The sequence below is a fragment of the Hippichthys cyanospilos genome, chromosome 6 (assembly GCF_059441005.1).
Source record: "Hippichthys cyanospilos isolate Australia breed blue-spotted pipefish chromosome 6, RoL_Hcya_1.0, whole genome shotgun sequence".
Classification (NCBI taxonomy): domain Eukaryota; kingdom Metazoa; phylum Chordata; class Actinopteri; order Syngnathiformes; family Syngnathidae; genus Hippichthys; species Hippichthys cyanospilos.
Genome location: NC_142374.1, coordinates 4,155,001 through 4,169,055, shown reverse-complemented (window position 1 = coordinate 4,169,055; position 14,055 = coordinate 4,155,001). Strand labels below are relative to the sequence as shown.

The 14,055-nt window shown below is 39.4% G+C and overlaps 2 protein-coding genes across 2 annotated transcripts in view; both read right to left on the bottom strand.

Moving 5' to 3' along the window:
- Positions 1–2,440: 2,440 nt before the first annotated feature.
- LOC148421910 (ras association domain-containing protein 10-like) lies at positions 2,441–4,120 on the bottom strand. The gene has a single exon (XM_088417407.1). It carries the CDS (start codon positions 3,826–3,828, stop codon positions 2,443–2,445), a length of 1,386 nt encoding a protein of 461 aa, XP_088273533.1. The 5' UTR covers positions 3,829–4,120; the 3' UTR covers positions 2,441–2,442.
- Positions 4,121–5,789: 1,669 nt separating this feature from the next.
- The window catches only part of LOC148421909 (transcriptional enhancer factor TEF-1-like), a 51,201-nt gene continuing 42,935 nt past the window's right edge, over positions 5,790–14,055 (bottom strand). The window contains exons 10-12 of the mRNA XM_088417647.1: positions 11,197–11,337; positions 9,577–9,729; positions 5,790–9,500 (exon numbers count right to left, since the gene is read on the bottom strand). Of these exons, the coding sequence (XP_088273773.1) occupies positions 9,387–9,500; positions 9,577–9,729; positions 11,197–11,337 (408 nt within the window). The 3' untranslated portion in view covers positions 5,790–9,386. The remainder of the gene's footprint in view (positions 9,501–9,576; positions 9,730–11,196; positions 11,338–14,055) is intronic.

Sequence of the window (14,055 nt, the reverse complement as noted above, 5' to 3'; positions counted from 1 at the left end):
ACTCTCTTTCAGTCTGTCATGATTAAAGCAGAAGTTCATGCAAGAGTGATCAGGGAGTAAAGATTACACAGAAATATGTGTGACCAGCATAGGCATATATTTATTCATACACACTTCAATTCACACACCTTTCACTGTGGCCCCCAGTTGGGCTTTTAATTCACCATAAAACCAAAGAAGAGTAGCTTAACTCATTCTGTGCCAAGCGTTATCTGAAAAGGCAAGCCCCTAGAGTGATGGCCGATTTTGAGCATTTTGGTGCATCTTTCAAGGCTGACAGAATATCGTATTGTCTATCATTGTCTATCATCTGTCATTGGAGGTACCATATGTCTAGAAAAACAAAGAAAGATTCTGCCTTATTCCGTTCTTAGTTATCATTGTTTGAAAATAGGTTATTTGAGTGACACCAAGCTATTTTGGACAAAAGGAGAAAAATCCTCGTACATATACACTTTGACGCAAATGTTTTTTTTCGAAGCGTCTGAAATATTTCAACAGTCCTTCCCTTTGGTAAAACGAACAAAAACAGTGAAAATGTATTTTTGATGGCAAAATAGCAGTTTGTGTACGTATATAACTACATTATAAAAGTGATGTATTGGTATATAATTAAGAGGAGCGCTGGTCATGAGTGTCATCTATCCAAACATTGATAAGAAATCTTGTCGCTGGCACACAACCTCAGTATTTTACATGATGAAAATTCTCGTTCATGGCGCTGAAAGAGTTAATGTGAAATGAAATGAAATTCAAAATACTCTTAGACATGACCGCTGTACTGAAAAAAGCTAAAAAAAAACACACTACAAGCCAGAGGTTTTTGCTGTTTATTTCGACACATAGAGACATGTGTAATTATGTGCTATAACGCAGCCACAGTGGCGCTCATTACATATCTGAGTGTTCTTGGAGCCTCCGAGTTCCTGATCCAGAGCCAGCAAATATGAAACAGTTAGGTGTTGCCATATTGTGGTTTAAGAGAGCCAGACAAAATGGCCCTTAATTTAGCTCCACATGAGCAAGCTAATGTTATATAAACCATATTATTACTATTAAGGCCAATGCAAATGTACTTTAAGCATTTTCAATTTCGTTCTCCTGCTACACCTGGCAATTTGTTGACAGAAGGTAATCTAGGCTAATCTAATACTGCACTCTGGCTTCCTCCCACACTCCAAAAACATGCATAGCAGGTGTATTGGACATACTAAATTGCCCTTTGTTTTGATTGGGTGCAGGAATGGTTGTTTGTCTCTGTGTGCTCTGTAATTGGCTGGCAACATTTTCATGGTGTCCCCCACCTTGTTTGGATTTGTTTTGTTGTTTGTTTAACAGAAAAATGAAAGAGATACAAAAACAGTTTTAAAATTTGGACTCATGAAAGATACAATGTCATTATCCTCATGCTGCCTTGCAGCATCAATCAGGGAAGTATTATGTTACTCTACTTTTGGAATTTGCTAAATCACTGGTTTAACATCAAAAAATAATCAGATGTTAACTAATGCATATGCATTTTATGAATCAGCCTGGATTTGTTTGTAATGATTAATGACAATTATTGTGTGTGTTTTTTTTATTTTTTTATTTTTAGATTTGGCTGAAGTAAATTGATCTCATATCCAGCAGTGTATATTATAATATCTAAAGCTATTACTCTGATGATGATTTTATGGAATATATCCATCATAAAAGATAGAAACAAACCCTTAATTCTCCATCAATATTAGAGATGTACAACTCCGACTTGAATGGCTGTAGGACATTATTTAGCAAAGTAATGCCTTGCAATTTACTTAATTGTTTTAGCATATATCACAGACAACAAATCAGATACTATTTTGTAAAATTACACAACAAATGTTTTAAAAAATGTAAAAAAACAATGAAAAAATGTTACATGCTAACAGTTATTTCGATTCGGAAACAAAATCAAACTGGGGGATTTAATTTGATGTTTTGGGTTGTGGTGGTGTTAAAACTATGAGGAAAATGCATGAATATGGTGTTTGGAGCCAATATCATAGGCAGCTTGGTGTCACCTAAGCAGAAGGATCGATTGGGGGGGCTGCTTGAGGGCCAAAAAATGATGAAAACAGGTTGCTGTTTTTGGTACAAATATTAGCACCTGAAACCTGAAATAGATGTAATATGGTACTCTTTAATTGAACATGAAATAACTTATCAGGCCTTGAGTTTGACATCTGCGATTTAATATATTATATTTACATATGTACTGTATGTTTGATAGCTTAAGAAGTGGCGCTGTTTTTCAACCTCATTCAATTGAAGACCATGCAAAGCAAACGTTATCTTACTTTGCAAACGCTATTTGTATTACTTTGCAATTATAATAACTTGTGGATTGAAGTGTTTTGTTAGCCACAGTCAACCCCCCCCCCCCCCCCCCCCCCCCCCCCAAGTCCATTCAATCGGGGTTTAGACCAGAGACTCACACACAGGAGGATTGTCAGAGTCCTGACTGTGCATGGAACTCAGCCCAGTGTCCGAGTCCTCGTCGTTGATGTTGCAGGTCTTTGACAGACCTCGGGCCTGCTCCACCCAAATGCCACTCTTCTCCACTGGCACCACTGCGCCCTCATCTGTTTTTGCGTCCTCCTCCTCTTCCTCCTCCTCCTCCTCATCATCCTCATCCAGTTTTGTGTTCACCTGATCAATTTCCATACTCTCCACTTTAGCCAGTAGGTCAAGCAGTTCAGTCTCCTTGCTCTCCCAGAGTGCAAGACTCATGTCCAAGTCGCCCCTAATTCCATCCAGGTCTGTCTTGAGTCTCAGCCCTATGTAGAGGCTGGTGTTGAGCTGTGTTTTGATCCTCTCCTCCTCCAATGCCACCTCCTCTCCAGACACACACTCAAGCATGGAAGGAGAAGACAGGCACATTTCTGAAATAGTTTCACCTTTTCCAACCTCCTCCCTCCGCCGCTTCATCCACCTGCGGTTGAGCTCCTCCTGGATCTCTGCCGTGATGCTCTCCATGAGCGCCTCTCGCTCCGTCAGCTCCTCCTGCAACCTTACGACCTCCTCGCACCGCCGCGCATATTCCTCAAACTGGGCCAGTGCTTCCGGAGTGATTTTGCTCGTACGGTCCTCCAGGAATGCAGAAGAGTCCTCCAAGTAGGTGTCCTGCACGTAGTTGAGCCCGTGCTGTTTCATCCGCTCAAAGTGTACCTTGGACTCATAGCTCTCAATCTCCTTGTCCAGCTCCTTAAGTCTCTGGACCTGCTGGCGGATGGTGTGATCCTGCGAAAGCACCAAGTGGACCAAAGTCTCCATCTTCTCCATGGAGCTCTTATCTTGACCAAGCGCTTGCTCTTTCTTTTTGTTCATCTTATTCAACTTTCTGAAGGCCTTCCTCACAATGCGCCTTTGCCTCTCCTGGGACAAGTTGGTGGCCGCAGCGGGCCAACAGGTCCTAGCGGTGGCCCTGATCACCCCGCCGGGACCCCAGTTCTCCAAACGTTGGACCACCCGAGCCTCAGCGCTCCGGGGTCCGTTGTTGGGAATTGACGCGTCATTCTTGACCAGGACGAAGCGGACGTTCTTCTGCTCGTCTCCCCAGGCGCTCCACAGTCGTAGGATTTTAGTCTTATTGGGTAAAATCCTCTCAAAGCCCCTCCATTTCTCCACCAGACAATAGGACTGAGGTGGTCCGGACAGCATCGCAGCCGAGGCGCCTTGCCGCAGGTTCTGGTCCTCCAGCAGGACTTGGACCACATCAGTACATGTGGTCCTTTTAGACAGCCCGGAGACCAGCTTCTCTTCCCGGCAGACCCACACAGAGACTTTCCCTTCTTCCGGCTCCATCTTGCCCTTTAATTATTGTATTAAATGAAATATTTTAATTTTTAAATCAATCCCTTTAGTTCAAACTCCAGCGTGGTGGTCAATTTAAGAAAGGTAAAATCCCAAACTGATGACAGAAGTCCAAAAGTGAGCCCTGAAAGGAGGGGGAAAAATGTCAAAGTTTTTCTGGAAAGTAAGTACATCTATTTCTTGTCCGTCGTCGACTTCGCGCGGTCTTTTCCCGCTGCGTGGACATCGTGTCAATGTCCCCGGCGGAGAAAGCAGATGACAGAAGTCGCGTCTGCCCGCCTGCGTGCCGAACTGCCTGAGTTGGGACAGGCTGCGTGTGCGTGGGAGAAGAGGCTACTGGAAGCTTTGAGACACGCCTCCTCTAGTTTTCCTCTCCTCCTCCTTGCTCACAAAAAGTCATGCTGAAGACACGAATTCAACTCATCGGTTTTCATATATGCTGTAACATAGTTAAGACGAACACGTTGCTGTTTTATAGACATTTGCTTCCTAAAAGACAACGGGTTCATATTTCTACCTGAAATTGCTAAGTTTAGGAGTTTTAATTTCTTTTTGTAAAATTGTTTCTAATTTTAAATAATTTTTATTGAATAAATCATCCTTACGCATGGGTCGATGTAAGGTGCGCCCATGTTTGTTTTTGTTTTTCTCGAAAAACAAACAAACGCGTTCGATTGTATCGTCAAAAAGACAGCTGCCAAGGTGGGCATTTTTTGGAGTATTAGTAGCGTCCCCTGGTGGTCTGAATGAGTTGCTACGGAGCAATGTGCAACTCGCTTACGCGTTTGCGGCAGGACTGTTGCAAAAGTCCGGAGGCCAAGTGTTTACTGGTCGTCCTATTTTCAGATCTATGTAATATTTAACTCTGTATTTACGCATACAAATCAACGTACACATTTGTGACACACATTATGCATTTGTAGATTCTCATCACACATTTGAGACCCTCGTTACGCATTTGTGACTGGTCACAACAACGGTTTTTTTTTTTTTTAATTGACAAATCATGGATTGAAATAAGCTTTTGTGAATACTTTTGTTACAATTATGACACCATACCCACCCCCCTCCCCCCACCCCCAGCGTGAAATAGGGCCCCTTTTGTAATTAGTCTGCTTTCCTCCTAAAACTCTACACTAAAGAATCCATGAGATGTGTTGGGAGACAAACACCTATAAAAAGCATTCATGAGCAGGTCACACACGCACACACATTGCAGGAGTGTATGTGGACAAAAGTAGATTTGATAAGGAAGATTTGTTGTTGCTAAGGGTGCGTCTGGACTGTGAGATAACGCAGTCTATTTTTCTACATCTTTGAACTCATTTCCTGTGAGGTCACTAGCTACCCCCCCTCCCCGCCCCACCAACACACGCACACACATAGGTACTGATGGGGCCAACAATATCTAAAAGAGAAAACAAAAGATAATACACAATGAGCTAAATCTAAAAGGAAAAAAGTAAATATATATAAATGAAAAATATAAAGTCAACGAATCGGTATGGATCTGCCTTCAGGCACTACGCTTCGTTCAAGTGTATTTTAACTTGACTGTTCTTAATTCACTAAATTGAATGCGTGACATGACCCAGTGTATTCAGTTTTTATTTCATTTATAACAATAACTTTAGGTCGGTTCAGACAATGTTTATCCTTAGGTTTTGGCTCCCTCCAGTGTTCTTAAAGGGCACAACACGAGAGCGATCGTACTGTAGGATTTCATTTTGGACAAGAGACACGGTACACGCCCATTATATGTTTGACGTTTGTAAATTATTCTTTGCTTTGGCCACCATAGAATTTTAGCGAATAAATATATTCTGTTTGCTGCTACCAAGCACAAAATACAGTTTCTCACAAAGTTATTATGCATTCTAATTCAGGAGATGAAGTTAAAATATCGACTGCACAGTGATTACGGATGCAGACAGATGACCGCTGACAAAACATTATTTAGCACTGGCCATTTATTTGAAAGTGAATAGCATATGCATACAAAGTCTCTACAAAGCTAGAAAATACCTAACATACTTTAGAGCCATGAGGGGAAAACGTTACAAAGCAAAGATCAGACCCTGTGCGCTACCAATAGACACATCACTGCCGTTTGGATCCTTAATGTGCAGTGTTCTCTTTTTCACCAAATTGTATGGAAATTAGAACGGTAAAGATATACACAACTTCTGTAATAAACGTTATACACCTTCATACAAAACACCCTAAAAAATCTCCCATGACTCAAACAGTGGGAGGCAAATATTCAAGGCCATTTGGGAACTTGTTACTGGACTTCTGTACCATATATGGTTCTTAATCTCCTAAAACAACATTAATACACAACAATCATTCACAAAATTAACAGGTGAACTTTGACACCATTTCAAATACAAACAATCAAATAATCACCATTTCAGAAGTAGGGCTCTGGTGAGGACTGGAATAGTGCCAAGCGAATTGAGGTGTCCCAAAAGTATATTTAAATACGATGGAACCATATGAGGAACATGTTACATTTGATGTATTTGCTCTTTATGACATTTTTGCTGTGCTTTTTTTTTCCTCTTTCCAGTTTTGCCTGGATTCACTTTGATTTCTTAGTGAATGCACGAATCCTCACACACACAAATATAAGCATGTGTCCGTGAATGTTTACCATTTGCTGTGAACAAACAACAAATGTTAGTGCTGTTGAACCTCATCAATCTAAAGAACAATTAGCAGTTAGCGGTTCACATGAGGGCCGTTTCTTGCATTAAAACACAGTGAGACTAAGGGAGTTGTTCTTAGCACTTGTAATAACGATCCCTCAATGGGGAACATGCAACAAGATCAGAACACAAAGTCAAACAGATGTACATTAAATTGACAAAATATTTTTTCTTGCCAAATGATCCAAAGACCTTTATTACATTATTAAAATGGCTAACATTAGTGGGATATTAGAGAATGCGTAATAAGAAATGGCCCATTCTCTAAACAGTTGTCCAAAAAAAAGTGATAAAGAGAAGACACTTTAGTTTGCAGACAAAGGCACTTCATGCCAATAACTTGACATGGACCAACTAGCATACATCTCCTGCTACACTACCCAGCTTTTGGTTTCTTTTTCATAAATGCATTTCTTCATTAACAGAGAGTAACCGAACAGGAAAGACAGTGTTTGATGTGCCCTAGCCAACAACTAAGAAATAGTTAAAAAAGAAAAAGAGGCACGTGAACTGTAATGATCAATACGAGCATTACCAGACATTCAGTCTCCAAACACATAAGCTGCTCCAAATGTGTGTTAAAGCTCAAGTAAGCTGGTGCCAGTCAACTGAACATTTATTCGGAGGGACATCATATGTTTTTGTGTGTGTGTGTGTGTCTTGATCTAAAACATGATCCCTATTGGACATCATGAGCAACTGTGTTATATAGTTTATAAAATTCACAGTGCTTTCCAGAAGATTCTTTACAACATATTTCACAAGATCAGTACATCGAAATCAGTGCTGCCCCCCCCAAGAAAATGTACCTGAATTGTTTTTTCTTGCTTATAATTTCTTATGAACATACATTTTAAACATTATTCCTGGAATTACAATATAGTGTGTGTATCCACACACACACACACATATATATATATATATATATATATATATATATATATATATATATATATATATATATATATATATATATATAGAGAGAGAGAGAGAGAGAGAGAGAGAGAGAGAGAGAGAGAGAGAGAGAGAGAGATTCGTAATAATTTTGCAATATTTAGAGGCTTTTCATTTTTCCCTTGAAAAGAAACATACAAAATGGTAGAAAAATGTAGATTCTTTTCTTTAGGACAAACCGTATTTTATACAGGACTGCACCTCCACAATTGAAAATTGCTATCTGTACAAAATCACCTCTTTACTGTACTAGAAGATAATGTGGTTGTCTTATATCCTCTCATGAACGTACTATGGTTATTGATGATACACAGGGTCTGATCTTTCAACACCCCCCCCCCCCCACACACACACACACACACACATACACACACACACACACAAAGAAATTCTGAAAACAAGTGGCAGAGAATGGAGACAAAGGCTTTAGAAGAGGTGACATTTTCAGGCAATATAAAACATTTTATCAACAGTACTTGTCAAAGGTTTGGAAAAACGCACTTAGATGAAATTATTTAAAAAGTTCCTGAATTGCAGATTAACATCGTAACTCCCAAAATGTAAGACATCCTTTTTTCCCCAAAAAATGAAGGCCAAATGTCAAAATGGTGACTTTTTTTTTTTTTAATTCGACACCTTTTGACGAAGATTGATCTGTCAGCCACACAAGCTAAGTTTTGACGCATTGAAGTGTATTTTTATAACGGCCGTATTTTTACTTAAAATAATTACCGTAATGGGACCAGCTTGAGGAGGGGGACGCCAGTTGGCTGTTAGCATCAAGTACCTGTGGCAGCTAACAGCAGCTCATGTTGTTTTGAAGCAATTGGTGAGGTTGTTATGGCATTATTTCCAATAAAAGAAGTGAGCAGACAGAACCACTGTCCGAGTCTATCCTTGTTCACACACAATAATATAACTAAAACCGTGAGGAAAAAGTTCTGATGTCTCCACCTGATTCAATTGAAAATATGAAGAATGGAGAACATGAAAATGTGATACAGTTTGACTTGTTTAGTTATTGCGGTCTTTTGGCATATACACACAATCATAAACTCGGTGGAACACGGATGCTGCACAACTTCAAGTATTTGTGGCAAAATGTACTCGAACCGTGTCGCTAGGAAAAGGAAAGACAACAGCTTTGAGCGCAATCAAAATTACACGAGTGATGCGTTCCCTGACCGTTCACAATATGGGGAATGTGAAACACGCTTAATTTAACGCGCAACAAATATACAACTTATGGATATGAACACAAGAAAATAGGAAGGGTTTACAAAAGATGAGATTTTTTCTTTTTTGCTATATTTTTGACATTGTTGCCAAAGTGACCCCTCAATTAAGGGTGTGTCTTTTACACAAGTGCTACATTTGGGGAGCTACGGTACTTAAGCCACTGGCATTAAGATGAAAAATATGCTATGGAATTATTTGGGAAATGAGAAATGTTAATCAAAACACAATGTTTTCGAATATCAACTGTCTAAAGTCTGCACCATTTCCTCAGATAACAGCTTTTCACATTGTGTTCATTTCTCAGTCTGCTTTATGATGACTTTCAGTTCACAGGCGTGCATTAACAAGCGTTAAAAGTTTGAATTTCTTGACCTCTTTCACACTTTTTGAATGTGTTTCCAAACCTTTGATTGGTACTTGTACATGTGAGGAAACTCTTCCTGGTCATCTGTGATCTCACATATTTCATAGGTGAACTTGTCTCGCTGTAGTTGTGATGGTGCAGCAATTGTTTTTCCTAAAGGGGAGTTGTCTGCTTCAAAGACACTTTTCATTTGGAGACTTTCACCTCAATGTCAAATTCTCATACCGCAAAAAGACCATACGTGCGTGCGTGCGTGTGTGTGCGTGTGCAGACGAAAAGTATTATTCCTTGATAAGACGATAGATGTGGTGCTGCGCTCCATGCTCATTGTTTGACACCTCAAACACACAGGCCATGCACAGCAAGGTCTCCTGAGTGTCTCTGTTGCTCACGACCTAAAAACCCCAAATTTGAAAAATCATCAAAAATGTATCCTTGAACACAAAAGGTTAAACAGCGTCGTATGCTCACCAGCAGAATTGTGAAGTTCTCCAGCACACTGTTCATCATGTATTTTTCTGGCAGATGTTTGAGCTTGTGGATGAAGTTGATCATGTATTCACACATGGGAGAGCGACTGATTCTGTAGACAAAACGTCCGTTCTCAAACCTGGCGTACTCCGTCTGAGGGAGGAGACAAGATGTTATTTGGGAGTCTTCCTGGAAAGTGGACCTGATTAAGTTTCTCTTTTAACAGGTACAGATTTGTGCCTGGTTTGGCTGAGTCTTTGTTTTTGGCGCCACCTCTGGCCGCTGTGGATAGTGCATTTTGTGGTGGGGAAGGACGGTTTGGCTTCAGTTGGGAGCAGTTGCTGTCAGTGCGCACGCGTTGCTCCTTTTCTTTGTGAGATCTGGCCCACGAGTACCTGTGAGTTGTGCTTTCTTCTTTGGAATGTAGTCCTTAATGCTAATATGCCCAAATTTAGTCATTTGTCTTTCCAACTTGTAACTGTAGATTACATGCCGGCTAATGGTAGTCTTTATCTTCAGCATGTTATATAGTGTTGCCTTGTATGCGTTTAGCTTTAGCTGGCATTTTTGTTTGTGCTAGGTATTTCCTGTTGGTAAATGTTAGCATATGCAAATGTTTTGCATTGACAATCATACTCGTTTGTATCTAATCAACGTTTTGTATCGATAGGAATGTACTTTGTAACTCAGTTATGTGATTGATTTCATCCACACGGTTCGTATACATTTAGTAAGATTTTGCATATGGGACTTATCTGAGTTATGTTTGGTGTATCTTATCTTTTCTTCAATCACTCTTCAATAAAGCAATCAATTCTACCAGTTTATTTTTTGAAAAATGTAATAATTTTTAAATGTGTCAAATGCGTTTTGTGTCTGCAATTGTTTGCTAACGAGGTGGTGAACCCAGCAACGCTAAAGCGGCATATTATTTTACAATGCTGTTTTTGACTAAATAATTGTCAGCAACCTTTCCTAGTTTGCTATATGTGCAAGTAGCAATTTTTATGTTCTAAACTTCAGTATAGCTAAAAAGTAACCAAGATACTTGTTGGCAAATTGAAAATGTTGCTGAATAAAAAGGGTGCTTATGTTTGGCTTAAATTCTTATTTTTATTTTGTTTGTTCCTACTTACATTTGCAATGGGTGTCCTTGAAAAAGTTGCTTTCTAAAAGGGGTCCGTGATTCCAAAATGTTTGAGAACCCCAGCTCTAGAACAGGCAGCTTTATTTTATTGGCTTTCTGTCAAAATTGCTATTCTTGTACATTCAGGTAATTACTACCTTTGTATATTTCTCTTCATTTTTAAACAGGAATATTCCCATCGTGGGTATCATCAAGGATTATTTAATGTTCTCTACCAAGGAAACACCACACATTCTTCAGATCAAATTCTAACAGAGGCCAGGAAGTGACCTTTTTCGAAGACGGATCCCATTCAGGCGATCCCATTCAAAAGTTAATGAAAATTTTCAACAAATATATTAAATATTGATATAATTGTCTGTTTTGACAAACAAGTCAACAACTCAGGCATGATAAATTATTGGAAAAGTGAAACGAGTCAGGCAACAACTTAAATCCATTTCTCAAGGGAGCGCAAGAGAAAAAAGTCCTACCTCCACCTTCTCGACGACCTGCTTGCCAAAAGAGCAGACCTTGGTGGAGCAGGTGATGGTCATGTTCTCTGAGCTTTCATACTGGCTAGTGACTCCGTAGAAGGCCGCTGGGTCTTCCTGTACGTTGTAATTTAGATCAGCCTGCCGACGTGGAAGCAAAAAGAAAGAATGTCGTCAAACTATGTACAAGAACAACGCCAAAAACACTGCCTTCATTTATGCTCAAAAGGGTTTCCCTCTTAAGAGTCTGTACAAATCAGGCCCAATAGCGCTCCCTGCTGGCTGCCATTGTCCCTACAGGAGCCATCTCAGAATGCCTCATCGATAGGAATGCATTGCTTTCTTTTACGAGAGTATGTTACGTTTATTTTCAAACGCATGAATTAGAATGATAAACATGATAATTGAGCATGTTGTTTTATATACTATACGTGCTCTCTGTATCTGCCAAATAAAAGCATTGTCCCTTCAAAACGATGCAAGAGAGGGAAAGTTATTATTTTTCTACATAATATTCCAGATAAGGTCCTACAGGCAATACATTTGAGATCACTCGAGACCTTTAAAGTTGTTCACATTTATTCATTATACTTGTATTTCGTATAAGACACATTACACTTATGTATAGTGTGATCATTAAATAATGTGTTCTTATAGAAGCAGTGGACGCGTTTGATAAATGAGTATTGATTTTTGGGCACCGGTTTGGTGCATTTAGAATGGCATGCCTACTTTATACTTTTTACACACTATTAGTAGCTGATTTCATTTGCTGATTTCTGCAATTTCCAATTAAATATGCTGTTGTGAGCATTTTTTATGGCAACTCATTTTTTAAAGTGTGCTATATTTTTTTAGTGGAAGCACAATATTAACAGAGACAATAACTTAAGAATAGTTTCACAAATATTAAGGTTCTTCATTTAGTCAACATTTGTGGATTTTGAGCTGCACCTGGTGTGCGTTTGTCAACAATAAAATAGAAAATCAGTCAAACATAAATTGGAAGTGATGCTTATTACTGGAACTTGGTTGTTTTTTCTGAACTACTTTAATGGTATATGTAAAGAAAATCTCCATCGTCAACATTGTAAAAACATTGCCACATGTGTAAGCTAACATGCGTAAGCTAAAAAGAGCCCTAATGAATGTTAAGTATTCTGCATATACAAAAAGGTGTTCAGAATATTTAACAATATAGTACTGTACATGTAATTGAAAATGGTGGTGAACAGCATAACATCATTTTCAGACGTTTTTGTCATTGAAACTTTTCACCAATTACCATCAACTTTAAGCCCTGGGGAAAATTTTGACCCATCTCAGGTTTTTTTGATGTTTCTGATGTGTGATATCAAAGGAAAAGCATACAAAAAAAACACTAGGAGAGTAAAATATAGCACAGCTTGTCAAAACATGCCGACTTTCAATATGCCACGTTTCCATCCCTTCTAAATGCTTACAAACGGAATGTCGAGAGGTACACCCTATAGATGTCAAATTTAGTCCATATAGGGCTGATGAGAAATATTGTCACATTTGGCAATATTGAAAACCCAAAGTTTTATCATGCATTTCCCCCGATTTTTGCATAAATCTATTCAACAGAAACTCGCAATAAAAGTGTTTGTCTTAACACCCCAAAGCCCCCAGGTGGCGCTAGCAGCCAACTTATGACATTTGCAAGCCTTTCAATGACTTTGATGATTGGCTTAGCCTGATCTCTCATAATGCAACAGTCTTCAGAAGTCATAGTACTCATAATAAATATGCTTCGTTCAATTTCATCAATACAGTGGAACACCTAGATACGAACGGTTGTGTACATGAAATATTCACTTTACGAGTAAAAATTCGGCCCGATTTTTTTTTTTTTTTTTGCCCTTGATACGAGAAAAACTTCCCAAAAAGCGCTAAAACCGAGCTTTCCGGCGATTTGGATGCAAACGCCTGGGTAACGAGCCGTTTTTTTGTGGAGCGGGTAAACCTCACCTTGCAGTTGCGTCAAATCTGATGAAAATTAGAATTAGAATTAGAATAGAATTAGAATAGTTACTTATGCGATTATCACATTTTTACAACTCTTTGTACATTTAGGGGGCATGGGTTCCACGCCCCAAAATAAATGTATATATGTATGTATGGATAGGGCTGATGCCACTGTACATTTCAAGAGGTTGAAAGTCAAAATATATTTATATTGGACAATGTTATCACCCTTTCAAAGCCAGCCCAAGTTGGGTGATACAGTCAGTAATAAGGCAAGGCTAGTGATACATTCCCGGACACCCAGGAATCACATTGATCTTTCCAACAAAATGATTGCTTTGACAAGGAACCAAAATGTCATGAGTGAAAAAGTACCGTATTACTCCATGTACAAGTCGAGCTTTCTTTCCTCTTCATTTTCAACCCCCATATTGGAGTAGAGCCACGTAACCCAAAACCAGACCAGATTTCTCCACATATCTGTGTTTGAATAACACCGATTCAAATGCGAAATAAATAATATCATGTCATTTACAAGGCCTAAAATGATTAGATATGCCTCTAATTTGATATAGTATGCATCCGTTTTTGCGTGTTGGCACTTTCAAACGCACTTTCGTCAAGCGCCGCCTTATTGCCTCTTTGTTGTCAACAACGAGGCTGCGTGGATAATTTTTCCGGCGGACATTGACACGTTACGAAAAGGAAAAGACAGCTTGACTTGTCCGTTCAGGACAAAAATGCGAGAGCAGTGGCATGACACCCGTGGATGTCAGCAGGTGGGGGGAGAAACACAGAGAAGAGTAACCGATCTACGCTCTGATCTCGCCACAGTCGTCACTTGGGTAAAGAAGGCTTCGGCAAAGCATT

Coding starts and splice junctions, on each gene's coding strand:
- LOC148421910 (XM_088417407.1), bottom strand. CDS start 3,828: ATGGAGCCGGAAGAAGGGAAAGTCTCTGTGTGGGTCTGCCGGGAAGAG.